The 27091-nt window shown below is 43.3% G+C and overlaps 1 protein-coding gene across 1 annotated transcript in view; it reads left to right on the top strand.

The window, feature by feature from the left end:
* Positions 1–26546, top strand: part of LOC141097900 (transmembrane protein 26-like) — a 42512-nt gene extending 15966 nt beyond the window's left edge. The window contains exons 3-4 of the mRNA XM_073585411.1: positions 20750–20870; positions 25877–26546. Coding sequence (XP_073441512.1) covers positions 20750–20870; positions 25877–26467 — 712 coding nt within the window. The 3' untranslated portion in view covers positions 26468–26546. The remainder of the gene's footprint in view (positions 1–20749; positions 20871–25876) is intronic.
* The last annotated feature ends 545 nt before the right edge of the window (positions 26547–27091 follow it).

The raw sequence follows: 27091 nt of genomic DNA, 5'->3' as shown, positions 1-27091 counted from the left end.
AACCCTGACCCAAACCCTAACCCTAACCCTGACCCTAACCCTTAACCAAACCATACTTAACCCTAACCCTGACCCTAACCCCAACCCTAACCCTGACCCTAACCCTTAACCAAACCATACTTAACCCTAACCCTGACCCTAACCCTAACCCTGACCCTAACCCTTAACCAAACCATACTTAACCCTAACCCTGACCCTAACCCCAACCCTAACCCTGACCCTGACCCTTAACCAAACCATACTTAACCCTAACCCTGACCCTAACCCCAACCCTAACCCTGACCCTGACCCTAACCCTAACCCTAAACCCCGTTAACTAACCCTAACTCTAACCCAAACCCCTAAATTCCATGGTTAACAAAAAAAACGCATGTGCAAAAAAACACATACATGAGCATGCCAGTGCGCATGTATGCGCATCCATAGGCTATAATGGCCATTTTTAGCGCAAAACGTGCGCATATGTGCGCATGCGCTTTTTTGCAGGGCCAAAAAATGCAACATGCTGCGTCTGGAAAATACAAACGCACACCCCAAAAAAACGCAGCGCATGAAAATCGCATACATGCGCTTACCAGCGCGCAGGTATGCGCACCCATGTTAAATATAGGGGAAAAAACGCATGCGCACGTATGCGTTTTTTTCCAGCGCAAAAAAACGCAAATGTGAAACCAGCCTAAGCCGCTGCAACCACTGAAAATTTTTTTCTGAACCGAAGTGTGCTCCTTTCTCATGAGCCTCAGTGGAGATCTCGGACAACAGGTTCTCCAGAACTACGTCTTGCCAGGTAGCCCCCGGCTCCGACTGTAGTTGAATTTTCCGGTAGAGTAAACCATTTTTCATTTCAAGTCATTCCCACTGATGAAAAATCCGTAAGGTGGCTGGAGTAAGCGATTGCCTTTCAGCAAGGCTGGGGAGTCTCTTCAAAGTCACACACTGTCTCAGCAGAGCAAGTTCTATGTCTTCTTTCTGCAGCCGAACCCAGTTGTCTCGAGGCCGGCCCAGAATGCCTTCACTGTACTGTGCTTGCACTTGGAGCTGCTTCGCTGCCACCGTCCTGGCAGATCTTAGAAACCGGGGAATCTCATCACTTTCTAATTCTTCACCTATATTTTTTCCGGGTTCAGAGTGTCTGAATCTAGACAGGACATCCGCGCTAACATTCTCTGCTCCTCTCTTGTACGCAATTTTATACCAGAACTTCGCCATTCTGGCCACCCATCTCTGTTCTAGGGCCCCAAGCTTCTCATTTTCCAGATGCACAAGAGGATTGTTATAAGTGCGTACAAGAACCTCTGACCTGGACAGATACTCCGTGAACCACTCCGTCATAGCCCACACCAACGCCAGCAGCTCCAACTTGAAAGAACTGTAGTTGTCCGGATTACGTTCAGAATCTTGAAGAGACAGACTTGCATAAGCGAAAACCCATTGATGGTATTGTGTCTCAGGGTTCTTTGGATCACCGAAATCAATCTCAGATACCTGTGTTAATTAGTTTGCCATGTGAGCCCAATAAAAGGAAGACTGGATGTTTCACACTATTGAGCAGGCCACAGTTTTCAAGTAACAAGGGAAAGAAAAAGGATCTCTCTGCTGCTGAAAAGCATCAAATAATGCAATGCCTTGGTCAAGGGATGAAAACAGTAGATATTTCCCAAAAACTTAAGCGTGATCATCGTACTGTTAAGAGATTTGTGGCTGATTTTGAGCACAGACGTGTTCGTACTGATAAAGGCAGAATGAGGAAGGTTTCTGCCAGGCAAGTTCATCGGATTAAGAGAGCAGCTGCTAAAAAGCCATTACAAACCAGCAAACAGATATTTGAAGCTGCTGGTGCCTTTGGAGTCCCTCAAACCTCAAAGTGTAGGATCCTTCAAAGGCTTGCTGTGGTGCATAAACCTACTATTCGGCCACCCCTAAACAGTGCTCACAAGCAGAATCGGTTGCAGTGGGCCCAGACATACAGTACATGAAGACTAATTTTCAAACAGTCTTGTTTACTGATGAGTGTTGAGCAACCCTGGATAGTCCAGATAGATGGAGTAGTGGATAGTTGGTGGATGGCCACCATGTCCCAACAAGGCTGCGACGTCAGCAAGGAGGTGGAGGAGTCCTGTTTTGGGCCGGAATCATGGGGAAACAGCTGGTAGGGCCATTTAAGGTTCCTGAAGGTGTGAAAATGACCTCTGTAAAGTATATAAAGTTTCTGACTGACAACTTTCTTCCATGGTATGAAAAGCAGGAACGTGCTTTCAGGAGGAAAATCCTCCTCATGCATGACAATGCACCATCTCATGCTGCAAAGAATACCTCCGAGTCATTGGCTGCTATGGGCATAAAAGGAGATAAACTCATGGTTTGGCCACCATCTTCCCCTGACCTCAACCCCATAGAGAACCTTTGGAGTATCATCAAGCAAACGATCTATGAGGGTTGGAGGCAGTTCACATCAAAACAGCAGCTCAGGGAGGCTATTCTGACTTCATGCAAAGAAATACAAGCAGAAACTCTCCAAAAACTCAAGTTCAATGGATGCAAGAATTGTGAAGGTGATATCAAAGAAGGGTTCCTATGTTAATATGTAACTTGGCCTGTTAGGATGTTTTGGAGTTAAATAGCTTTTTTGCTCAGTGAATGTGACCTCCTAATGCTGCAAATTCCACAAATGAGCATATTCAGTTCTTTAAAACATATCAAATGTTTAGAAATTCTACTGTGCCTAATAATTTGGAACAGTGCATTTTGAGTTTTTATTCATTTTGGAGATTATACTGCTATCACTGGGCGGTTTCTTCAATAAAATTCAATGTATACTCTAACGGGTGATAACTTTTATTAGCCTGACTGTCATTTGCACCGACCATTTAGGAAAATCAGAGAAAAATAAAATTTTCATAATAATTTGGAACATGGTATATATAAGCAACAAACGATGCAGGGTCAGAAACGAGATTAAACAAGTTAACTTATCAGTCCTGGGGTCTTGAAATAAGGAGGTTGGAAGATACCACTATGGCGCAGTAGGAGGTGCGAGAGGTCATTGAAACGGTCCAGGAAATAGTTGTGACGCAGTCGCTCTACTGAAGCGGCGTTTCCAAGTTGTCCCCGGCGGAATCTCTCAGTTCTGGCATACGACGGGGAACAGCCAGAGATCTGTGGCACAAAAAGCGGAGTATGGAGACCTGGAGCAAAGCCTGCGGCTGTGTTGTCTGGAGCCACATGGTGAGGGGAATCAGCACTATGTCGCAAACCTGGAGCAGTCGGGGGCACCGGTCGGTCAAGACCCACACAATCAGAGAACGGGAGGGAACTGGCGTCAGAAACTGCACCGTCAGTGCGTGCATGGGAGATCAGGTGGCAGAGCTGGCTTGATATTTGGCCTGGGTCAGCGGAGATGGAGTCAACCTTCTCCTTCTCAGTAAGCTGTCTACCCGCCAAAAGCCCCGACTTCGCGTGCTTCCCTCTTTTTATATATCCAACCCACCCCCTTCAGCCAGGTGCTCAGGTTTGGTCTGTACAGAAAGCCCTCCCCCCGGCAACACTAATGACAGTCCCGGCAGTTCCGGCCCAGAGACGCAAGAAGCATCCCTAGCTTGGTCCATCCTCCTACATAGTTACGGAGCTTTACAGCACACGTCTGTATAGTGACTGCAACAGAGTGCTACAAATTTGCTATTTATTCAAAATAATTGGAGCTGGATGTGCAATATTTCATTGACGTGGTATTTTCCTGAGGAGGGGGTGGAATTCACCCTGAAACGCGTCGATTAAACCACTTCTTAACTGTTAATACGTCTGGGAAATCTATTATTTGGGCAGCGCGGACTGGAATCCACATCTTCTCTGCAGCAGCGCTGCACATTGCGCTGCGGTGGGGGGCTCAGGGAAGCACGGAGGGAGCCCCCTCCCTGCCGATGCTTCCCTTTAACCCCCGGTACACCGCGATCGTGTTTGATCGCGGTGTACAAGCGGTTAACGTGTCGGGGGCGGTCCGTGACCACCCCTGACACATTGTGCGGGGTGTCAGCTGTGATAATCAGCTGACACCCGGCCGCGATCAGCGGCGCTCACCACGTGGGCGCCGCTGATCGCTATGACGTACTATCCCGTCCCTGGGAATTAAGTTCCAGGGCACACGGACGGGATAGTACATCTCATGGCAGAAAGGGGTTAAAATTGGTCAGACATACCTGATATTTGACAGGGGGGCAGGTCTTTCCCCCCTGGACACAGACGCCTCACATACATCAGTCATGTCCTGCTTTTGAATTTGGCGCCGCCTCCTCAGCGTTCATTTCTTTTTCTCGCACCTGCGCTGTAATATTTTGACGTCACCACAGGTCTTGCTGCACCGCTGCCCTGCTCAGCTCCGCACCTACGGGTCACATGGTGCTGACATCATCACAGGTCCTGCTGCACCACTGCTCTAGTGAGCTCCGCCCCTACTGGTCACATGGTGCTGACGTCATCACAGGTCCTGCTGCACCACTGAAAAAATATTACAGCGCAGGCGTGAGAAAAAGAAATGAACGCTGAGGAGGCAGTGCCAAATTCAAAAGCTGGACATGACTGACGTATGTGAGGCGTCTGTGTCCAGGGAGAAAGACCTGCCCCCCTGTCAAATATCAGGTATGTCTGACCAATTTTAACCCCTTTCTGCCATGAGACGTACTATCCCGTCTGTGTGCCCTGGGACTTAATTCCCAGGGACGGGATAGTACATCATAGCGATCAGCGGCGCCCACGTGGTGAGCGCCGCTGATCGCGGCCGGGTGTCAGCTGATTATCACAGCTGACACCCCGCACAATGTGTCAGGGGCGGTCACGGACCGCCCCGACACGTTAACCCCTTGTACACCGCGATCAAACACGATCGCGGTGTACCGGGCGTTAAAGGGAAGCATCGGCAGGGAGGGGGCTCCCTCCGTGCTTCCCTGAGCCCCCCACCGCAGCGCAATGTGCAGAGCTGCTGCGGGGGGCTCTTTCCCTACAGGCCCCTGGATCCAAGATGGCGACGGGGACCTTCGGGGGCCTGTAGGGAGCTGACTTCCTCACTGCCTGCAAAGCACAGTCACAGTGATCTGTGATGTGACAGATCAGCGATCTGCCACAGGAAAGTGATGTCCCACCTGGGACAATGTAATAAAGTTAAAAAAAAAGTGTAAAAATAATTTTAAAAAAAATTAAAAAAAAAAATCGCTAAATAAATTAGTGAAAAAAAAAAAATATTCCCCAATAAATTCTTTTTTTGAAAAAAAAAAAAAAAACAATAAAAGTACACATATTTGGTATCGCCACGTCCGTAACGACCCGCCCTATAAAACTGTCCCATTAGTTAACCCCTTTAACGAACCCCTTAAAAAATAAAAAAAAACAAAGCAAAAAATAATGATTTATTATCATACCACCGAACAAAACGTGCAATAACGCGCGATCAAAAAGACGCATATAAATATTCATGGTACCGCTGAAAACGTCAGCTTGTCCCACAAAAAACGAGTCACCATAAAGCGTCATCCGCAAAAAAATGAAAAAGTTATAGCTCGCAGAATAAAGCGATGCAAAAATAATTATTTTTTATATAAAATAGTTTTCATTGCATAAAACCGACAAAACATAAAAAAATGACCTAAATGAGGTATCGCTGTAACCATACTGACCCAAAGAATAAAACCGCTTTATCAATTTTACCGCACGCGGAATGGTGTAAATGCATCCCCCCAAAAGAAATTCATGAAACTCTGGTTTTAGTTCATTCTGCGTCCCAAAAATCGGAATAAAAAGCGATCAAAAAATGTCACTTGCCCGAAAATAGTACCAATAAAAACATCAACTCGTCCCACAAAAAATAAGACCTCACATGACTCGGTGGGTCAAAATACGGAAAAATTATAGCTCTCAATATGTGGTGATGCAAAAACTATTTACAATAAAAAGCGTCTTTTAGCGTGCGACAGCTGCCAAACATAAAAACCGCCATAAATAGTAAATCAAACCCCCCGTTATCACCCCCTTAGTTAGGGAAAAATAATAAAATAAAAAAAATGTATTTATTTCCTTTTTCCCATTAGGGTTAGGGTTAGGGCTAGGGTTAGGGTTAGGGGTGTGTTGGGGTTAGGGTTGGAGTTATAATTGGGGGGTTTCCACTGTTTGGGCACATCAGGGGCTCTCCAAATGCAACATGGCATCTGATCTCAATTCCAGCCAATTCTGCGTTGAAAAAGTCAAATGGTGCTCCTTCCCTTCCAAGCTCTGCCATGCGCCCAAACAGTGTTTTACCCCCACATATAGGGTATCAGCATACTCAGGACAAATTGCAAAACAACTTTTGGGGTCCAATTTCTCCTGTTACCCTTAGGAAAATAAAAAATTGGGGGCAAAAATATCATTTTTGTGGAAAAAAATGATTTTTTTATTTTCACGCCCAGGCGTTATAAATTTCTGTGAAGCACTTGGGGGTTCAAAGTGCTCACCACACATCTAGATAAGTTCCTTAGGGGGTCTAGTTTCCAATATGGGGTCATTTGTGGGGAGTTTCAATAGTTTAGGTACATCAGGGGCTCTCCAAACGCACATGACACCGCAGACCAATCCATCAAAGTCTGCATTCCAAAACGTCACTACTTCCCTTCCGAGCCCCGACGTGAGCCCATACAGTAGTTTTCTCCCACATATGAGGTATCAGTGTACTCAGGACAAATTGGACAACAACTTTTGCGGTCCAATTTCTCCTGTTACCCTTGGGAAAATAAAAAAATTGGAGCCTAATTGATCATGTTTGTGGAAAAAATACGATTTTTTTATTTTCATGCCTGGGCATTATAAACTTCTGTGAAGCCCTTGGAGGTCCAAAGTGCTCACCACGCATCTAGATAAGTTCCTTAGGGGGGTCTAGTTTCCAAAATGGGGTCATTTGTGGGGGGTTTCCACTGTTTAGGTACATTAGGGGCTCTCCAAAGGCAACATGACACCTGCAGACCATTCCATCAAAGTCTGCATTCCAAAACTTCATTACTTCCCTTCCATGCACCGACGTGTGCCCATACAGTAGTTTTCTCCCACATATGGGGTGTCAGTGTACTCAGGACAAATTGGACAACAACTTTTGGGGTCCAATTTCTCCCGTTACCCTTGGGAAAATAAAAAAATGGGGACCAAAAGATGATGTTTGTTGAAAAAATACGATATTTTTATTTTCACGCCCGGTCGTTATAAACTTCTGTGAAGCACCGGGGGGTTCAAAGTGCTCACCACACATCTAGATAAGTTCCTTAGGGGGTCTATTTTCCAAAATGGGGTCACTTGTGGGGGGTTTCCACTGTTTATGTACATCAGGGGCTCTCCAAACGCGACATAGCGTCCGATCTGAATTCCAGCCTATTTTGCATTGAAAAAGTCAAACGGCGCTCCTTCCCTTCTGAGCTCTGCCATGCGCCGAAACAGTGGTTCCCCCCACATATCAGGTATCAGCGTACTCAGGACAAATTGCACAATAACTTTTGCAGTCCAATTTCTCCTGTTACCCTTGGTAAAATAAAAAAACTTGAACCTGAAGTATTTTTTTTGTGAAAAAAAGTTAAATGTTCATTTTTTTTTTTAAATATTCAAAAAATTCCTGTGACATGCCTAAAGGGTTAATAAACTTCTTGAATGTGGTTTTGAGCACCTTAAGGGGTGCAGTTTTTAGAATGGTGTCACTTTTGGGTATTTTCTATCATATAGACCCCTCAAAGTGGCTTCAAATGTGATGTGGTCCGTAAAAATAAAATGGTGTTGCAAAAATGAGAAATCGCTGGTCAATTTTTAACCCTTATAACTTCCTAACAAAAAAAATTTTGGTTCCAAAATTGTGCTGATGTAAAGTAAACATGTGGGAAATGTTATTTATTAAGTTTTTTGTGTGCCGTATCTCTGTGATTTAAGGGCATAAAAATTCAAATTTGGAAAATTGCGAAATTTTCGCCAAATTTCCTTTTTTTTCACAAATAAACGCAAGTTATATGAATGAAATTTTACCACTAACATGAAGTACAATATGTCACGAGCAAACAATGTCAGAATCACCGGGATCCATGGAAGCATTTCAGAGTTATAACCTCATAAAGGGACAGTGGTCAGAATTGTAAAAATTGGCCCGGTCATGAACGTGCAAACCACCCTTGGGGCTTAAGGGGTTAAAAACGATTATTTCTGCGGTGGAAGGGGCGCTAAATAAAAGAGCCACCGTGACAGAATGCAGCATTAGTGCTGCACAAGGTGGGTCTTTTACTTAAAAACGCCTGGGGGGGGGGGGGTGACAGGTTCCCTTTAAGTTCCAGGTTACAGCTGGTTATTGAAGTCTATCGAGAAGGTGTGACAATGAAAAGGAGGAAAGCAAAAGAAAAAGCACAGTCACACACAGACCCCAACTATTACTTTCTATTAAGTGTTTATCTCATCCAAAAACTGGGATTCACATAGGTACTGCTCAGTACAGATGTGTAGTGTTTCAATACTGCTACATAGAAACACCTGATCAGGGCTCCTTCATATCTATGTGTACTGTGTATATGCATTTTTACTATTGACTTCTTCATAGTACCTCAATCGATAGGAAAAAAAATGCATGCTAGCACTTTTAGGACAGGGCTATTTTGCATCTTTAAGAAAAAGCATTTTTTGAGCTTTTCATTGTTGCATTCCTAGAGCCATAACTTTATTTTTTTTACTTTAAATGCATAAGAAGCCACCTGAGCGCCTGCTTTTGTGGCCAAGTAGTAGTTTCAGTGGCACAATTTTGGGGAGAATAACTTGATTAACTTTTAATAAATTTTTATGGTGGAATGGAGTACAACAGAAATTCTGGAATGGCTTTCTTACTCTTTCAATTGTATGCCATTTACTGTGCAGCATCAATAATATGTTACTTTTATTCAGGGGCGTAACTAGAACTGATTGGGCACCATAGCAAACTTTTAAACGGGGCCCCCTCAAATACACACCCCCTTCAAGACACCCCCCTTCAAGACACACCCCCTTCAAGACACACCCTCTTACCGATAATGCATACTAGAGTCACATTAAGTAACAGAATGTTGGCGGGCCCCCAAGACAGCATTGGCCACAGCACCCGCCGGAGCGCCGCAGACGCAGTAATGTACTTAATTGCACTACCAGGTAGCGCCGATCGGAGCTGGGGACCCAGGCCCCTATATGGGCCGGGACCAAAAGCAACCGCTTCGGCTGCTACCCCGGTAGTTACGCCAGTGCTTTTATTCTTTGGCTCAGTATGATTAGGGTCATAAAGTTGTTTTTTTTAGTTTTACTAGTCTTGCAAAAAAACAAACAAACAATTCTCTTGAAAAAAGAACAGTTGTTCCTGAGAGGTGATAATATTTTTATTTATTAAAGATGTTACCATACAATTTTTTGACATTGATTTCATTTTTTCTGGTTATATGATTACAGCAATATCACAAGGTAAATCGTCTCACGCGCCTGCTTAATGAGGTAGTCACATGAGTGCTTCTTGTTTAAATTTTCAACTTTATTAAAGTTTATTAAAAAAGCTCCATAAACAGTTCAAACAAAAGAAAGATACATTCAGTCTTCTTGACAAAAACAAAAACAGCACTCACTATAGTTCTTACAACTGCGTGGTCCGCCAACTGAGGAAAACAAGATTCAGAATTTTGTTTAACCCCTTCACCCCAAGGGTGGTTTGCACGTTCATGACCGGGCCAATTTTTACAATTCTGACCACTGTACCTTTATGAGGTCATAACTCTGGAACGCTTCCATGGATCCTGGTGATTCTGACATTGTTTTCTCGTGACATATTGTACTTCATGTTAGTGGTAAAATTTCATTCAAATAACTTGCGTTTATTAGTGAGAAAAATGGAAATTTTGCGAGAATTTTGAAAATTTCACAATTTTCCAACTTTGAATTTTTATGCCCTTAAATCACAGAGATATGGCACCCAAAAAACTTGATAACTAACATTTCCCACATGTTTACTTTACATCAGCACAATTTTGGAACCAAAACTTTCTTTTGTTAGGAAGTTATAAGGGTTAAAAGTTGACCAGCGATTTCTCATTTTTACAACACCATTTTATTTTTACGGACCACATCACATTTGAAGCCACTTTGAGGGGTCTATATGATAGAAAATACCCAAAAGTGACACCATTCTAAAAACTGCACCCCTTAAGGTGCTCAAAACCACATTCAAGAAGTTTATTAACCCTTTAGGTGCATCACAGGAATTTTTTTGAATATTTTAAAAAAAATGAACATCTAACTTTTTTTCACAAAAAAAATACTTCAGGTTCAATTTTTTTTATTTTACCAAGGGTAACAGGAGAAATTGGACTGCAAAAGTTATTGTGCAATTTGTCCTGAGTACCCTGATACCTGATTTGTGGGGGGAATGACTGTTTCGGCGCATGGCAGAGCTCAGAATGGAAGGAGCGCCGTTTGACTTTTTCAATGCAAAATTGATATGTGCTGAGAACTTTGAACCCACAAGGGCTTTACAGAAGTTTATAACGTACAGCGGTTCAATTAAAAAATCATATTTTTTCCACAAAAATGATCTTTTCACCCCAATTTTTATTTTCCCAAGGGTAACAGGACCCTAAAAGTTATTGTGCAATTTGTCCTGAGTACGCTGATACCCCATATGTGGGGGTAAACCACTATTTGGGCGCATGGCAGAGCTCGGAAGGGAAGCAGCGCCATTTGACGTTTTTGGCTGGAATTGAGATCGGACATCATGTCGCGATTGGAAAACCCCTGATGTACCAAAACAGTGGAAACCCCCCACAAATGACACCATTTTGGAAACTAGACCCCCTAAGGAACTTATCTAGATGTGTGGTGAGAACTTTGAACCCCCAAGGGCTTCACAGAAGTTTATAACATAAAGCCGTACAATTAAAAAATCATATTTTTTCCACAAAAATGATCGTTTCACCCTCAATTCTTATTTTTCCAAGGGTAACAGGACCCTAAAAGTTATTGTGCAATTTGTCCTGAGTACGCTGATACCCCACATGTGGGGGTAAACCACTATTTGGGCGCATGGCAGAGCTCGGAATGGAAGCAGCGCCATTTGACGTTTTTGGCTGGAATTGAGATCGGACACCATGTCGCGATTGGAAAACCCCTGATGTACCTAAACAGTGGAAACCCCCCACAAATGACCCCATTTTGAAAACTAGACCCCCTAAGGAACTTATCTAGATGTGAGGTGAGCACTTTGAACCCCCAAGGGCTTCACAGAAGTTTATAATGCCCGGGCATGAAAATAAAAAAATCGTATTTTTTCCACAAACATGATAATAATAATAATAATAATAATAATAATAAATTTTATTTTTATAGCGCCGACATATTCCGCAGCACTTTACATTTCAGAGGGGATTTGTACAGACAATAGACATTACAGCATAACAATAATCACATACAGTAGATTATAACAAATACCAAGAGGAGTGAGGGCCCTGCTCGCAAGCTTACAGTCTATGAGGAAAGAGGTAGACACGAAAGGTGGGTGGTAACAGTTGCCCTGATTGTATGGACCAGCCATAATGTTAAGTGTGTAACAGTACAGACACAGAGGGCTAATGGATGCATAAAGCATGTGGGAACATGATGCTGGGAACCTGGTTATGGTAAAATTTTTGGCTCTGCCACACAGGGATAGGTTAGGTTAATGTGTTGAGGCGATAGGCCAGTCTGAATAAATGCGTTTTCAGGACACGCTTAAAATTGTGGGAATTGGGGACTAATCGTATTGACCTGGGAAGTGCATTCCAAAGAATTGGCGCGGCACGTGTAAAGTCTTGGAGACGGGAGTGGGAGGTTCTGACTATTGAGGATACTAACCTCAGGTCATCAGCAGAACGGAGGGCGCGGGTAGGGTGGTATACTGAAACAAGGGAGGAGATGTAGGGTGGTGCTGAGCCATGGAGGGCTTTGTGGGTGAGGGTAATAAGTTTATACTGAATTCTGGAGTGGATGGGTAACCAGTGTAATGACTGGCACAAGGTAGAGGCATCGGTGTAACGATTGGTGAGGAATATGATCCTGGCTGCTGCATTCAAGACAGATTGGAGAGGGGAGAGTTTTGTAAGAGGGAGACCGATTAGAAGAGAGTTACAATAGTCGAGACGAGAATGAATAAGAGAAACAGTAAGAGTTTTTGCAGAGTCAAAAGTAAGAAAAGGTCGAATTCTAGAAATGTTTTTGAGGTGCAGATGACAAGAGCGAGCCAGTGATCGAATGTGGGGGGCAAAGGAAAGCTCGGAATCAAGTATGACCCCAAGACAGCGGGCATGTTGCTGGGGAGTAATAGTGGAACCACAGGCGGAAATGGCAATGTCGGGTGTAGGTACATTAGTAGCGGGAGGAAACACAAGGAGTTCAGTCTTTGACAGGTTCAGTTTCAGATATAGTGAGGACATGATATTAGACACAGCGTTTAGACAATCGCCAGTGTTTTCTAGAAAGGCTGGCGTGATGTCAGGAGAAGAAGCGTATAATTGGGTGACATCAGCATAGAGATGGTACTGGAAACCAAATCTACTGATTGTTTGACCAATAGGGGCAGTGTACAAGGAGAAGAGGAGGGGGCCTAGAACCGACCCTTGAGGAACCCCAACAGTAAGGGGAAGGTGAGAGGAGGAGGAACCGGCAAAAGAAACAGTAAAGGAGCGGTCGGAGAGATAGGAGGAGAACCAGGAGAGAACGGTGTCCTTGAGGCCAATGGAATGGAGCATAGTGAGGAGGAGCTGATGATCCACAGTGTCGAATGCTGCAGAGAGATCCAAGAGAATTAGCATGGAGTAATGACCATTTGATTTAGCTGTTAGCAGATCATTAGAGACTTTAGTGAGGGCAGTTTCAGTGGAGTGTAAAGAGCGGAAACCGGATTGGAGAGGGTCAAGAACAGAGTTTTCTGAGAGATAGCGGATAAGACGGGAGTGGACCAGGCGTTCCAGGAGTTTAGAGATGAAGGGAAGATTAGAGACAGGTCTATAGTTAGCGGCACAGTTTTGGTCGAGGGATGGTTTTTAAGTAGTGGATGTATGATGGCATGCTTAAATGAGGAGGGAAAAATACCAGAAGAGAGAGAGAGGTTAAATATTTTAGTTAGGTGAGGGGTGACAGCAGGGGAAAGGGACTGGAGGAGATGTGACAGAAATGGGTCACTGGTGCAAGTAGTTGGGCGAGAAGATGCAAGGAGCCTGCTTACTTCTTCTTCTGTGACTGGTTCAAAATCAGAGAGTGAGTTAGATGCAGTGGGGGAGGGAGGACAGTGCATGGTATGAGGGGATTTGGAGATAATTTCCTGTCGGATCTGGTCAATTTTTTCTTTGAAGTAATTGGCCAGATCGTCAGCTCGGAGCTCAGTGGTTGGGGCCTGTACTCTTGGATTGAGTAGAGAATGAAAAGTGTCAAAGAGACGTTTCGGGTTATTGGACAGTGAGATGATGAGGGTGTTGAAATAGGTTTGTTTGGAGAGGTGAAGGGCAGTGTTGTATGTTCTAAGCATAAACTTAAAATGGATGAAATCTTCGTGTAGATTGGATTTTCTCCACAGACGTTCGGCGCACCTGGAGCACCGCTGCAGGAAACGTGTTTGCACCGTGTGCCAGGGTTGTCGCCGTCTGCGTTGTGGTGTTCTATTTATAGGGGGTGCAAATTCATCCAGGGCAGTTTGAAGTGTTTCATTGTAATGCTTCAATGCAGAATCAGGACATGAGAGGGAGGAGATAGGGGCCAATGAAGACTGCAAGTTCTTCAGAAGTTTCTGGGTGTTAATGGCCTGTGTGTTTCTATAAGTCTGGACAGTGGGGGTGACCTGAGCAGCCTGGCAGTTCTTTATAGAGAATGAAAGAAGATTGTGGTCAGAGAGCGGGAGAGGGGAGTTTGCAAAATCATCCACTGCACATGATCAATTAGTCCCCAATTTTTTCATTTTCCCAGGGGTAACAGGAGAAATTGGACCCCAAAAGTTGTTGTCCAATTTGTCATGAGTACGCTGACACCCCATATGTGGGAGAAAACTACTGTATGGACACATGTCGGGGCTCGGAAGGGAAGCAGTGACGTTTTGGAATGCAGACTTTGATGGATTGGTCTGCGGGTGTCATGTGCGTTTGGAGAGCCCCTGATGCACAAGGAAAGACTAGAAGCAATGGGATGAAACTGAATGGGAAGAGACACAGATTAGATATTAGAAAAAACTTTTTGACAGTTAGAGTGATCAATGAGTGGAACAGGCTGCCACGAGAAGTGGTGAGTTCTCCTTCAATGGAAGTCTTCAAACAGAGGCTGGACAGACATCTGACTGGGATGATTTAGCGAATCCTGCTTTGAGCAGGGGGTTGGACCAGATGGCCCAGGAGGTCCCTTCCAACTCTACGATTCTATGATTCTATGATTCTATGTACCTAAACTATTGAAACTCCCCACAAGTGACTCCATTTTGGACACTAGACCCCCCACGGAACTTATCTAGATGTGTGGTGAGCACTTTGAACCCCCAAGTGCTTCACAGAAGTTTATAACGCTCGGACGTGAAAATAAAAAAATCATTTTTTTCCACAAAAATGATATTTTTGCCCCCAATTTTTTATTTTCCTAAGGGTAACAGGAGAAATTGGACCCCAAAAATTGTTTTGCAATTTATCCTGAGTAGGCTGATACCCTACATGTGGGGGTAAAACACTGTTTGGGCGAATGTCAGAGCTTGGAAGGGAAGAAGCACCATTTGACTTTTTCAACTCAGAATTGGCTGGAATTGAAATCAGACGCCATGTTGCATTTGGAGAGCCCCTGATGTGCCCAAACAGTGGAAACCCCCAATTCTAACTCCAACCCGAACCCCAACACACCCCTAACCCTAATCTCAGCCCTAACCCTAACCCTAGCCCTAACCCTAGCCCTAACCCTAACCCTAACCCTAATGGAAAAATGGAAATAAATACATTTTTTTTATTTTATTATTTTTCCCTAACTAAGGGGGTGATAACGGGGGGTTTGATTTACTATTTATGGCGGTTTTTATGTTTGGCGGCTGTCGCACGCTAAAAGACGCTTTTTATTGTAAAAATAGTTTTTGCATCACCACATATTGAGAGCTATAATTTTTCCGTATTTTGACCCACCGAGTCATGTGAGGTCTTATTTTTTGCGGGACGAGTTGACGTTTTTATTGGTACCATTTTCGGGCACGTGACATTTTTGATCGCTTTTTATTCCGATTTTTGGGACGCAGAATGAACAAAAACCAGCGTTTCATGAATTTCTTTTGGGGGGGTGCGTTTACACCGTTCCGCGTGCGGTAAAATTGATAAAGCGGTTTTATTCTTTGGGTCAGTACGGTTACAGCGATACCTCATTTAAGTCGTTTTTTTATGTTTTGTCGGTTTTATGCAATGAAAACTATTTTATATAAAAAATAATTATTTTTGCATCGCTTTATTCTGCGAGCTATAACTTTTTTATTTTTTCGCTGATGATGCTGTGTGGCAGCTCGTTTTTTGTGGGACAAGATGACGTTTTCAGCGGTACCATGGATATTTATATGCGTCTTTTTGATCACTTATTACACTTTTTGTTTGGCGGTATGATAATAAATCATTATTTTTTGCTTCGTTTTTTATTTTTATTTTTTAAGGTGTTCGCTAAAGGGGTTAACTAATGGGACAGTTTTACAGGGCGGGTCGTTACGGACGCGGCGATACCTAATATGTGTACTTTTATTGTTTTGTTTTTTTTTATTTTCAAAAAATGGATTTATTTGGGGGAATATTTATTTTTTTTTGTAATTTATTTGGCGATTTTTTTTTAAATTATTTTAACACTTTTTTAAATTTTTTTTACTTTATTAAATAGTCACAGGTGGGACATCACTGTTCTGTGACAGATCGCTGATCTGTCACATCACAGATCACTGTGACAGATCAGCGATCTGTCACAGGCAGTGCACAAGGCTTCCTCATGCCTGCGCTTTGCAGGCACTGAGGAAGTCAGCTTCCTGCAGGCCCCTGAAGGCCCCGTCGCCATCTTGGGAAAGGAAAGGAGCCCCCGGCAGCAGCGCTGCACATTGCGCTGCCGTGGGGGGCTCAGGGAAGCACGGAGGGAGCCCCCTCCCTGCCGATGCTTCCCTTTAACCCCCGGTACACCGCGATCATGTTTGATCGCGGTGTGCAAGGGGTTAACGTGTCGGGGGCGGTCCGTGACCTCCCCTGACACATTGTGCCGGGTGTCAGCTGTGATAATCAGCTGACACCCGGCCGCGATCAGCGGCGCTCACCACGTGGGCGCCGCTGATCGCGGTAGACGTACTATCCCGTCCATGGGCATAGGGGCCCGGGTCCCATGGACGGGATAGTACGTCTGATGTCAGGAAGGGGTTAACTAGAGCCCTGCTCTTGAAGTCAGGTCCCCTCCAAAAAACACCCAACAAACAATAAGTCCAAAGGTTTCACTTTTATCTCATGGTTCTCACACTGAGGTGGAATATGGTAAACAGTCTTTCTGCCCAACTCTTCAGCTGTTCACAATAAACCTGGCCCTGTCTCAGCACATAACATGCTGGAGCAAACTCCGAGATTCAAATCAATGAAGCTAATAACTTTACAGATACATATCTCCCCTCCTGCACATTACCAGTGACCCTCTTACATATCCCCCCTATCCCCCCTCTACCCACAGCCAGGGGGTTTGGAACCTTCAGTCACTAGACAGGGAAGCCTTGATAAGGCATCTATGTTAGCATGTCATTTTCCTGGCCTATGCTCTACAAGGAACCTGAAGTCCTGGAGTGCCAGAAATCACCTAGTCACCCAGGCATTCTCCCTGTTCTTTTCTCTCTTTATCCTCAGGGGCGTGCTGGAGTTGTGCAGATGTTGGAGTTCGTAATAGCTGCTGGACTTTGCTGTGTGCTGTTTTTTGGTGTATGCATTCTTCATTATCCTATTTCCATTTGGTTAGTGCATGCCAATCTTTCCTTATATTCCTCCTTGATAGGGAGTTTCCATCGACTTCCTCTCATGCCACGGCTCGAGCAGATAGGGTTTTCCATTGGGGTGTAACATCTGCTTCCCAGGTCTCCTTTGCAACACACAGGAGACCCCGCGGATGCTGGCCACACAACAGTTCAAATGGAGAGAACCCCATAGAGGTCTGTGGAATTTCCCTGATGGAAAACTGGAAAACAGCAGATACATGAGTAGGCAGTCCTAGTCTCGACCATCCTTCTCCACAGCCTTTTTCATTATGGAATTCAGGGATTTATTAAATCTCTCCATTAGGCCATTCATTTGCAGATGGTATACCGATGTCCTGAATTGCGTAATCTGGAGGGCCCTACACAACTCTCTCATCACTTTGGACATGAATGGAGTTCCTTGGTCTATCAGGATCTCTGTTATGAATGAGTCACTGTAGGAGGCAAAAACAGAAATACTAGCTACAGTAAGTCCAGAAAACAAGAGAAGTTGGCAGCTATCGGATTGCAGACCCCTGAACCTATCAACAACAACTAGCAGTAGCCGTGGGGGGTTCCTACGGTGCCCTAGACCCCTCGATCACAGCCGGAGAACTAAATAGCCTAAAGACAGAAAGGGAAATCTAAACTGCCCCAGAGCAGACCCCAAAGCAATAGGCAGCCCTCGACATATAATGACAGTGAAGCAAGATGAAAAAACACTCACACAGATAGAAAGATAGGCTGAGCAAATGATGGGGCCAAAGCTAACTAAATAGGACAGGATAGAAAAGCTGCTGTCTGCAATCCGCCAAAACCCTATCAAAACAAGAGCCAACAGACTGATAGGGAAAAAAGCCCTGAAGACGCTAGGCTTCAAAAAGACTATATCAGTACTCAGGTATTTTCTGAAGACAGAGCAAAAAGACACAAAGGAATTCAGCTCACCCCAGCAGGGAATGGCAGAAATCCAGAAAAACAAGGCAAAACAAAACCAAAACACAAATGCAAAAAGCGGAGCAGAAAACTTAGCTTTTGAGGAGCAGGAATCAGACTGGTCTCCTAGAATCCCTCAGGGAAATCACCAGCAAGGCAGAAGGGCATCGGCTGCCTTATATCCAGTCAGCAATTCCAGTCACCCAGTCATCATCATCCTGCTCAGGTGCTTGGTAATCAGCCTCACTACCTTCCTTCACCAGAAGAGGGAGTTCATCAGACCTCAATGGTGAAGGGGAAAATGAACTCACAACAGATCTCTTTTGGTTAGTGGGTCCGGGGAAAAAATATGGTCCAGTTTTCGGGCTATACTTCTGGCTGAGAAGTTTTTAAGGGGTATTTCCTCCACCAGTTACCATGTTGCGCAGTCCAGGACCACCAGGATATATTGATACCCTCAGGAGGATTTGACCAAGGGTCCAACTAGATCCATGGCAATGCAGTCAAATGGGACCTCTATAATGGGTAACAGCACTATGGGACTCCAGAAGTGAGAGACTAGGGCGGTTAGCTGGCAAGTGGGACAGGAGCTACAGTAGTTCAAAATCTCTTGGTGATATCTGGGTCAGTAGAACCTTAAAATAATCTTCCTTGTCTACACCCAGATGCACACCAAAAACATAAGAATAGCAAGGTCTAACACCCTACGGCGTAGGGCCTACGCCTATAGAGCCCTCTTACTGCCAGTTGCTCCAATACTTCTCCCCCAGCTTAGTCACCCAATGTAGCATTTCCCTGTTTACTTAAAAGTGTGGAAACCTGTTGTCAGCCACCAGATTTTGAGCAACCCCGTTTAATACGGTGATATTATCAAAAACTAGCGTAAGGTCCTTCAGTTGGGCAGTCTCAAAGTTCTCCCTGGAAACACTCAACTCATGGATGTCAGCCTCATGGGTCACTCTCTAATCCTCATTGCTCACAAGCACACACAGGGAAAATCCGTCTGCCTGCAACTGCAATGAGGTGCTTACAAAGGGCAAACCTCTTACCTGAGTCACGTGGCACCTCCCCATTTTACCATAAGTCAAAGAATAAGGTAAAATCCCACTCAATTACAGTATAAGCAGATGTAAAAGGGCCTTGACCACTCTGACCTCATGGGACTCAGTGCCACAGTTTGTTGCTATGGACACTCAAGCCACAGGGTGGTCCTTAACATCCCAATGAATACAGAGGACACCCACAGTCCAACTGGTGAGGGAGTGTGGCCCTTATGAGGGTCACTAGGCTCCCTGGGTCCAAAAGTCTAGACACCAGTACTCCGTTTATTTTCATGGGACATGTCTGCGCTTCCTTCCCAGGTTGACATTCCACATGCCAGATAAGCCTAATATCATCCTTGCCGCACTAGGCTGCAGTCCACTGGTTTGGGAGACATGGGACAATGAGCAGCTATGTACCCATTTAACTCAGACACTCGGCAACCCCACAGTGGGCCCTTGGACGTCCCCCATTTGTGGCTCTAGTAACCTTTTTTCAGAGTCTCCTTTTGGGTACCCCAGCATGGGGGTGTGATGGCACCTGTTTTCCCTAATGATTTCTCGACCACCTGGTACCTTTCCGCTAGGTCAACCAGTTTGTCCGCACTCCGAGAATCTCCTTGGGCAATCCAGGTCTGCACTGGTCTAGGAAGGACATGAATCTGTCCATAACCACGCACTCGACCATTTGGGCTGGCGGAGGACTCTGGCTGCAACCACTTGTGGACAAGATGTATCAAATCAAACATTTGAGAGCAGGAGGAAGGGTGTTTGTCACCAAAATGGTGAGTGGTGGACCCATTGTGGCCTGACAAAGTCATTCCCAAGTGTGCCAATACTTCTATCTTTAGTTTGGCATATTACTTTGCATTCTGTAATGCAAGGTCATAATAAGCTTTTTGGGGATCACCAGTTAGATAGGGCGCCAGCACCTCCACCCACTGCTCCAGTGGCAGCTTTTCCCGCTCTGCAACCCTTTTAAATACAGTAAAAAATGCTTCCACATCTTCACGCGAGGTCATATCTCGCAAGGCACGTCTTACCGCCTTCCAGATGTGTGATTCATCATCTGAACATGGGGGAGTGGGGGGTCATCTTGCCAAGGACTGCATCTGTGAGAAGTTCCATCTTCCACGTAAGCTCTTCCTGTTGCTGCGGCTGGTGATGTGTACATGTATATCCGCATCTGGGAAAACATTTTACATCAAGGACTTTTATAATTGTAAAACAACTAGGGTGGTTTACAAGGCTACTATGTCACATGCACCACATCTTGTATCTAAGGTGTTATATATTCTCTCTCTCTCTCTAATATATATATATACACATACACACACACACACACACACACACGCACATACATACGTGCTTCTCACAAAATTTGAATATCATCAAAAAGTTCATTTCAGATCTTCAATATAAGCCATAATCATCAGCATCAACTGAAAAAAACACTTGAAATAGATAACTGTTTGTAATGACTGTATATGAGTTTCAATTTTTGTATTGAAGAACTGAAATAAATTAACTTTTTGATGATATTCTAATTTTGTGAGAAGCACATGTATGTGCAGTGCACACACACACACACACACAACATATCACTTAGCTACCTTCTGTAATCAGATATTAAATAATTATTTTGCAACATAGCAAATTGCTATGTAAACTACAAATTGCAATCACTTTATCCATAATTGATTTTCTTTCAAAATAAATGGTATTGGTTTTTTGCAGTTATATTTTTACTTCCTGTACTAAATTATTTTCTGTGTCATTGCAGGTTTTCCCCAATGGTGTTTCTATATTTATGCACCGTTATTCCTTCTGTATTTGTGATGGAATTTACAAACCTAAAAATAAGAATGAACGTCACTGTGACAAATACTGAATTAGAAGAAATTGTACGTATCTCATTCATCAAATGCATTTCTAATTGAGTATAAGATAGCCATAAATGTTACATTATTCCATGAAATATAACTACTAATGCATGGCTTTTATAATTTGTACATCTCCTTCTAAAACTCACAGCACTCAGGGTTTGTGTGCTACCATGCAGACTCCATGAGATCTCTCCTTAATGATCAGTTGGAACGATTTGTAAAAGATATTTTTGCTCACAGAGAGAACTACCAGACATCCCTATCCCTGCCGTAGACCACCACTGAAGCTAAGGGAGAAGTGGGGGGTAAGGAATGTGTCCAGGGTTCTCCATGCCAGAGGGGAGTAACAACAAGCCATCTGCCTTAAGCTATGTGCACACGTTGCAGATTTTGATACAGATCTGCAGCGTTTTGGATGCGCGGAATTGCACAAAATCCGCAATGTAGGGCACAAACAATGTTAATCTATGGGAACCCTGAATTTGGTGTGCACATGCTGCGGAAAAATATGCGCGGATTTGCAGCGTTTTATTTTCCACATCATGTCAATTCTTTTTGCAGATCTGCAGCGTTTCTGCACTCATTGACTACCATTGAGTCAGGCAAATCCACAGGTTTAAAAAGATCTGCAGTTTTGCTGCAGAATTGCGTGCAAGAAATGCTGCAGATCGGGAGGAGAAAGAGTGTGTGGGCGGAGACTATGTGTGCGGGTCTGTGTGCAGGGGTCTGTGTGTATCAGTGTGCAGGCATCGTCCGATGGGACTACTATCCCATCCGGCTATGTCTGCTATCACATAGAACAGTGACAGCATTAGCCGATGATGGGATAGTAGTTCCATCATCCGACTACTGTGTTAAAGTGTAAAAAAAAAAAACATTCACATACTCACCAAACAGCCAAACAGCTAATCCCCAAAGCCATCGATCCCCTGCAAAAAAAATAAACCAACAGTATACTCCCTGTTCCGACGTAATCCATTTAATAATGATTGTCCCACGATGATCTCCCATGTCACTGGAGTTCGTCCTGTCTCTTGTGGCACCGCTGTGTGGGAAAATTCTCTTGCAGCAGTGCTGTAAAGTGAGAGCAAGAACTCCAGTAAACCCTCAGTGATTACACTGCAGGAGCCATTATCTCCTGTCAGTGTGTCACCGGAGCCCCTGTAGAGTGGCCTTTTCTGGCTATAAATTATAGGGGGATCACACATCATTTTTGGGGGGGCTCCCCTATTTTAATAGCGAGTAAAGGCTATTCAGAAAGCTGTGGGCTGATATTAATAGCCTGGGAAGATCCATGGGTATTACCCCCTTCCCAAGCTATAAACATCTTTCCCCAGTCGCAAGCTTTCCCTTTTTCTGGTTTTGAAAATTGCGCCGGAGCCCACATAATTTTTTTCCCCTTTTTTTTTTTTAAATTAAACAGATATTGCGTTTAAAGAAGGGGTCACACTTGTGAGAAAATTGCACGAGTCTTGCACCTCAATACCCGGCACTGCTGCCGGCAATCAGGACCGGAGTGCGCGGCTGCATGTATTTCTATGCAGCTGAATGCTCCAGTCTGAGTGCCGGCGGCAGTGCCGGGTATTGAGGTGTGAGACTTGTGCGAGTTTCTCGCAAGTGTGACCCTGGCCTAACCCAGATTTTTTCTATCTATCGATAGATAGAGATAGATCTATCTATAGATAGATAAACATATCTATCTATATCTAGCTATAGATATTCACTTTACGCATACAAATCCGCATGAAAAACGCATCAAATCTCCACGGATTTTTACCTGCGTTTTCTGCCACGAGAGGAAGCACCTGCGCAGAAAATTCCACAGGCAAATCCGCAACGTATGCACATACCCTTTACCTTTACAGATCAAGTCCTATCAGTTTAATTAAACACTTCTGGACTCCAATGAAGGAGTAGAACCATCTCAATGAGGATCACAAGGAAATGGACAGTATGTGACTTAAATATGAGTGTCTGAGCAAAGGGTCTGAATACTTATGACCATGTGATATTTCAATTTTTCTTTTTTAACAAATTTGCAAAAATTTCTACATTTCTGTTTTTTTTTCAGTCAAGATAGGGTGCAGAGTGTACATTAATGAGAAAAAAAATGAACTTTTTGAATTTACCAAATGGCTGCAATGAAACAGAGTGAAAAATTTAAAGTGGTCTGAATAGTTTCCGTACCCACTGTATGTCTCTTGTCTTGGAAGATCTGAAATTTGCATGCACTGCCTTATCAGCCTAGTGATCACAGTCAGCACCTTTTAAATGGTCACGTTCAACAAGCTTTGCAGAAATATCCATAGTACAAGCGAATATAATAAACTTTGTAATATAACTTATCAAAGAAATATGCTTCTTTACCAACTTCTCTTTACTCCAGCCTTCTGAACTCATTATTAATTGTGAAACTGCTAAAATCTTGCTCAAAACAAAACAGACTGCCAACTCACTGAGGGATCAGATTACAGCTGCCTATTGAAGTATATAGAGGGGTCAGGGGAAGGAGGGAAAAGTTTAGTTTGAGAGACAAGAAGAGAAAAAAACATGATGCTGCTTCTGACATGTGCTTAATCTCATCTCAGTGTTGCATTCCTAGTTACACTGCTCAGTACTGCTGTATAATCTCCATCATGCTGCTGCTTCTGAACATGTGCAACATAGACACAGGAAACAAAATCTAAGATTAAAAACTAAGTGATCACATACCCTGTAGCAAGAAAATAAATAAATAGTAACAGTACATGCAAATAACATACAGTACTTAGTTAACGCTATTTTGATATAAAAAAGAAAAGGTAAAAGTCATCCCACCATGACAAGGTGTACCCAATCGGGATGGCTCCATCTCGAGTATTAAAACCATACCATGTGTCAGCCGACCTTAATATAGATGGGGCAAAGCATGACCCAGGCCTGAATGTTCAGAGACCTGCTCATGGGAAGTTATATAGATGAAATGCCCAGCTCCTGAACTCATTATTCATTCTGAAACTTCCAAAATCTAGATCAAAACAATACAGACTGCAAACTCACTGAGGGATCAGATTACAGCTGTCTATTGAAGTCTGTGAAGGGGTGAGGGTGGAATGAGGAAAAAGTTTAGTTTGAGAGGCAAGATGAGACAAACACTGTGCTGCTACTTCTAGCTATTTTCTCTCACTCCAGTGCTGCATTCACAGTTACACTGCTCAGTACTGATGTATAATGTTCTCCATACTACTGCTTATGATTCTGTGCTACATAGAAACAGGATAGCAGAAATGTTTTATGTGTGTGCATGCTGTGCATGGGAGATATCACAGCAGTAATTCATCTCCCACTAGCTAAGAGATGATAGGGTGATGCCCCATTATACGCAGACACAGCTTATTCTAAAACATCACCTGAAGTGGTAATTTGGGGAATGAAACAGTTGCGGCTCGATTTCCCAACAGAGCTTATGATCAACTAATTTTTTTGGCAACCCGTCCTTAACGCAGATACCGAGTTTGTCTCAATATAGCATATGGCCATTTATATATCAAGAACCATGCTTAAAACTTACAAGAAGCCATCTACGCACTACGCTGTAGGGCATTTGTTTGAATGGGCAATTGTTATGCACACGTAGATAAACACTGGTATAAAGAATCTTACAAAGAAAATACTGCACAAACCCCATCCTGTTCCTTTAAGGACTAAAATATCCGGTAATGCAAGCCCTTGCAGCTACAGTGCGACCTGAATAAACCATGAACTTAAAACTAGAGAAGACAGCTTGGACCTAGCTCCCTAAAAGGCCATCAAGTGTATCACATACCTTCTAAGGAATCGAAGGAGAGTGCAGCATAAAATGGAAACCCAACAGCAAACTTATCTGACTGGCCTAGATACTCAGAAGTAGGACTAGAACTCCAAGCATAATCCACTAAAGACTATTACCAGTGGAGAAGACCAACAGGCGCGAGGTTTAAATAGTAGCACCTGTAGTGTGATAGGACATGCTAGATAACACATGAAATACACCTGGTCTTCAAAGAAATGGACAAAGGCAAAAGGTAATCAGCACCTGGACATCGATGGAATCTGCTGCGGCTCAGCAGACACACACTCACAGTAGAGCACAGGACCTGTTCTGTCCTCACTGAATGAAGCAGACTATTGCAGCTATACAGACAGCTAAACCACTATACCGGGGTCCAATAAGGAGACTGTAGTTGAGTCTGTGCTTTTATTGAATTTGATGGTATAATGATGCGGTGAAACTGAAAACAATCATAATATACATAATCAGTACAGGGTACAACAGAAATACATATTATACATAGTACATGAAAGTTACAAGCTAGAACTGACCAGGAGCAGGACTGACTAAAACCAAGCTAATATTAGGACAGGAATTAGCTATAAAGAACACAAACACCTACCGGCAATGCAATCGCAAGGGGAAAGCAATGGGAGAGATCCTTCTCAGATACAGGCTGAAGGAAAATGGAGGAAAGTGGAGGGAAAGCTACCATAATGCATTACAAAAGAAGGGAGGAGATTCATACATTAAGAATGGAAAAAACAACAAGATAAGACTGTGAATATGGCTCTGGTCACTAGAGTGAGCCCAAACACTGCAAACAAATAGAGTCTATGAAAAATGTAAGTTTCTCTATATTCTTACTAGTGAATTACTGTAAATATTAACAAACAGATAATCAGAGACCACAAACTAGATGTCGGAGACAGAACAGGAACACTGGATCGAATCCTGAGGCATGACAGCAATATACAGTACTACTTAACCCCTTCAGCAGTTGCTAGTGGTTGATGGGGGTTTCTGAAGTTGGGACTGTAGCAATCAATCATCAGGCCAACTTAATTCTTAAGAATAATTATTAGTACTTTTTTCAGAAGCTCCAAAAATTCACGCTCCATTTCATCTCATAATCTGGAGTTGCTATTTATTAAACAAACATTTGTAATATTCTGTAAATTTGCTTTATTTTTTTTAAACTAGAAAAAAAATACATCTTCTGATCTCTCACCAGGACTTCAAAGACTTTCCCAAACTCGTGCAAGGCATGGAAGAGTTAATCATCTTGGTCCTGATTATCGGACGTTGGTTGATGCCAAGAGGGAAAATGAGCCGCGATCAGCTCGCTCAGCTACTTCTGATGTACCTTGCACTAGGAGCAGATATTCTGGATATTTTAGAACTAATGAAGGAGCCGTCAGTAAAAACCAACGAGACTATAACGGTGGTGGGACTGTGTCTATTCTCCTGGGCGATTATGCAGTTTACATTAGTACTCACACAAAGTTTGTCTTTTCCATCCCCGGATGCGGAGGTCTATGGGCAGCTTCGCTCATCATCTGCAGTAAAGAATTGTGCTACGTCTATATGTTGCACCACGGAGGTTTGGAGTGTGCTGATCGCGGTGGGAATGCAGGATGGACCCTTTCTGATTTACCGCTTGTATTTAGTAACTAGAGAGGGAGTGTTTAATGACTCCATGATGTTTTTTATAAGCAAAAACATTTTGTCCGTTATTATACAAGTATACAGGGTTGGTGTTTTTCTTGGCAATCAAAATCGCAAAAGAAAAAAAATGAAACAATCTCATGTAAATTTAGAATAACAAATATTGTAAAATGTCTAAAAATGACAAGCATGTATTTAACAACGAATGTATAAATATATAAACATCATAAAAATGAGTATATGTATGTGTGTTTCAAGCCACGCCCACTCCACATAGCCACACTCAGACCACACCAAAAGTCCCGTAAAATAAATATCTAATCTAATATGTATATGTATATATTAAATATCTAATATATGTATTTCATAAGCACATCTTCTTGACCACAACAGGGTACACTGCCTGTGTTACTGATAGCAACCAATTACTAAGCATCTTTCATTTCACCAGAGCTGTTTGCAAGATGAAAGCTGAGCTGTGATTGGTTGCTATGAGCCTATTATTCTTAGCTTTTATATAGTGTTATCGTCCTTTTGTAAAGCTGAAAATAACACTATTTATTACTGTGCAGACACAGACCACCCTCTGACACAGACTGCAGGATGAGCCCAGAATCAGGAACTTCTCTTTGTCTGGTATGAAGCATGCTCATTAACTTAAAAATTCAATCACAGATTAAAAAAAGAAACACAAGATGGATTTCTCCAACCCAGGTATCATTTTAGTCGGTGTAACAATGCCAACCTGACAGGATAGAAAAAGAGGGAGACAGGGTGCTTC

This window comes from Dendrobates tinctorius, unplaced genomic scaffold (genome assembly GCF_039654945.1).
Source record: "Dendrobates tinctorius isolate UK_male_01 unplaced genomic scaffold, ASM3965494v1 ptg000086l, whole genome shotgun sequence".
NCBI classification, from domain to species: Eukaryota; Metazoa; Chordata; class Amphibia; order Anura; family Dendrobatidae; genus Dendrobates; species Dendrobates tinctorius.
This window is presented reverse-complemented; position numbering and strand designations above follow the sequence as displayed.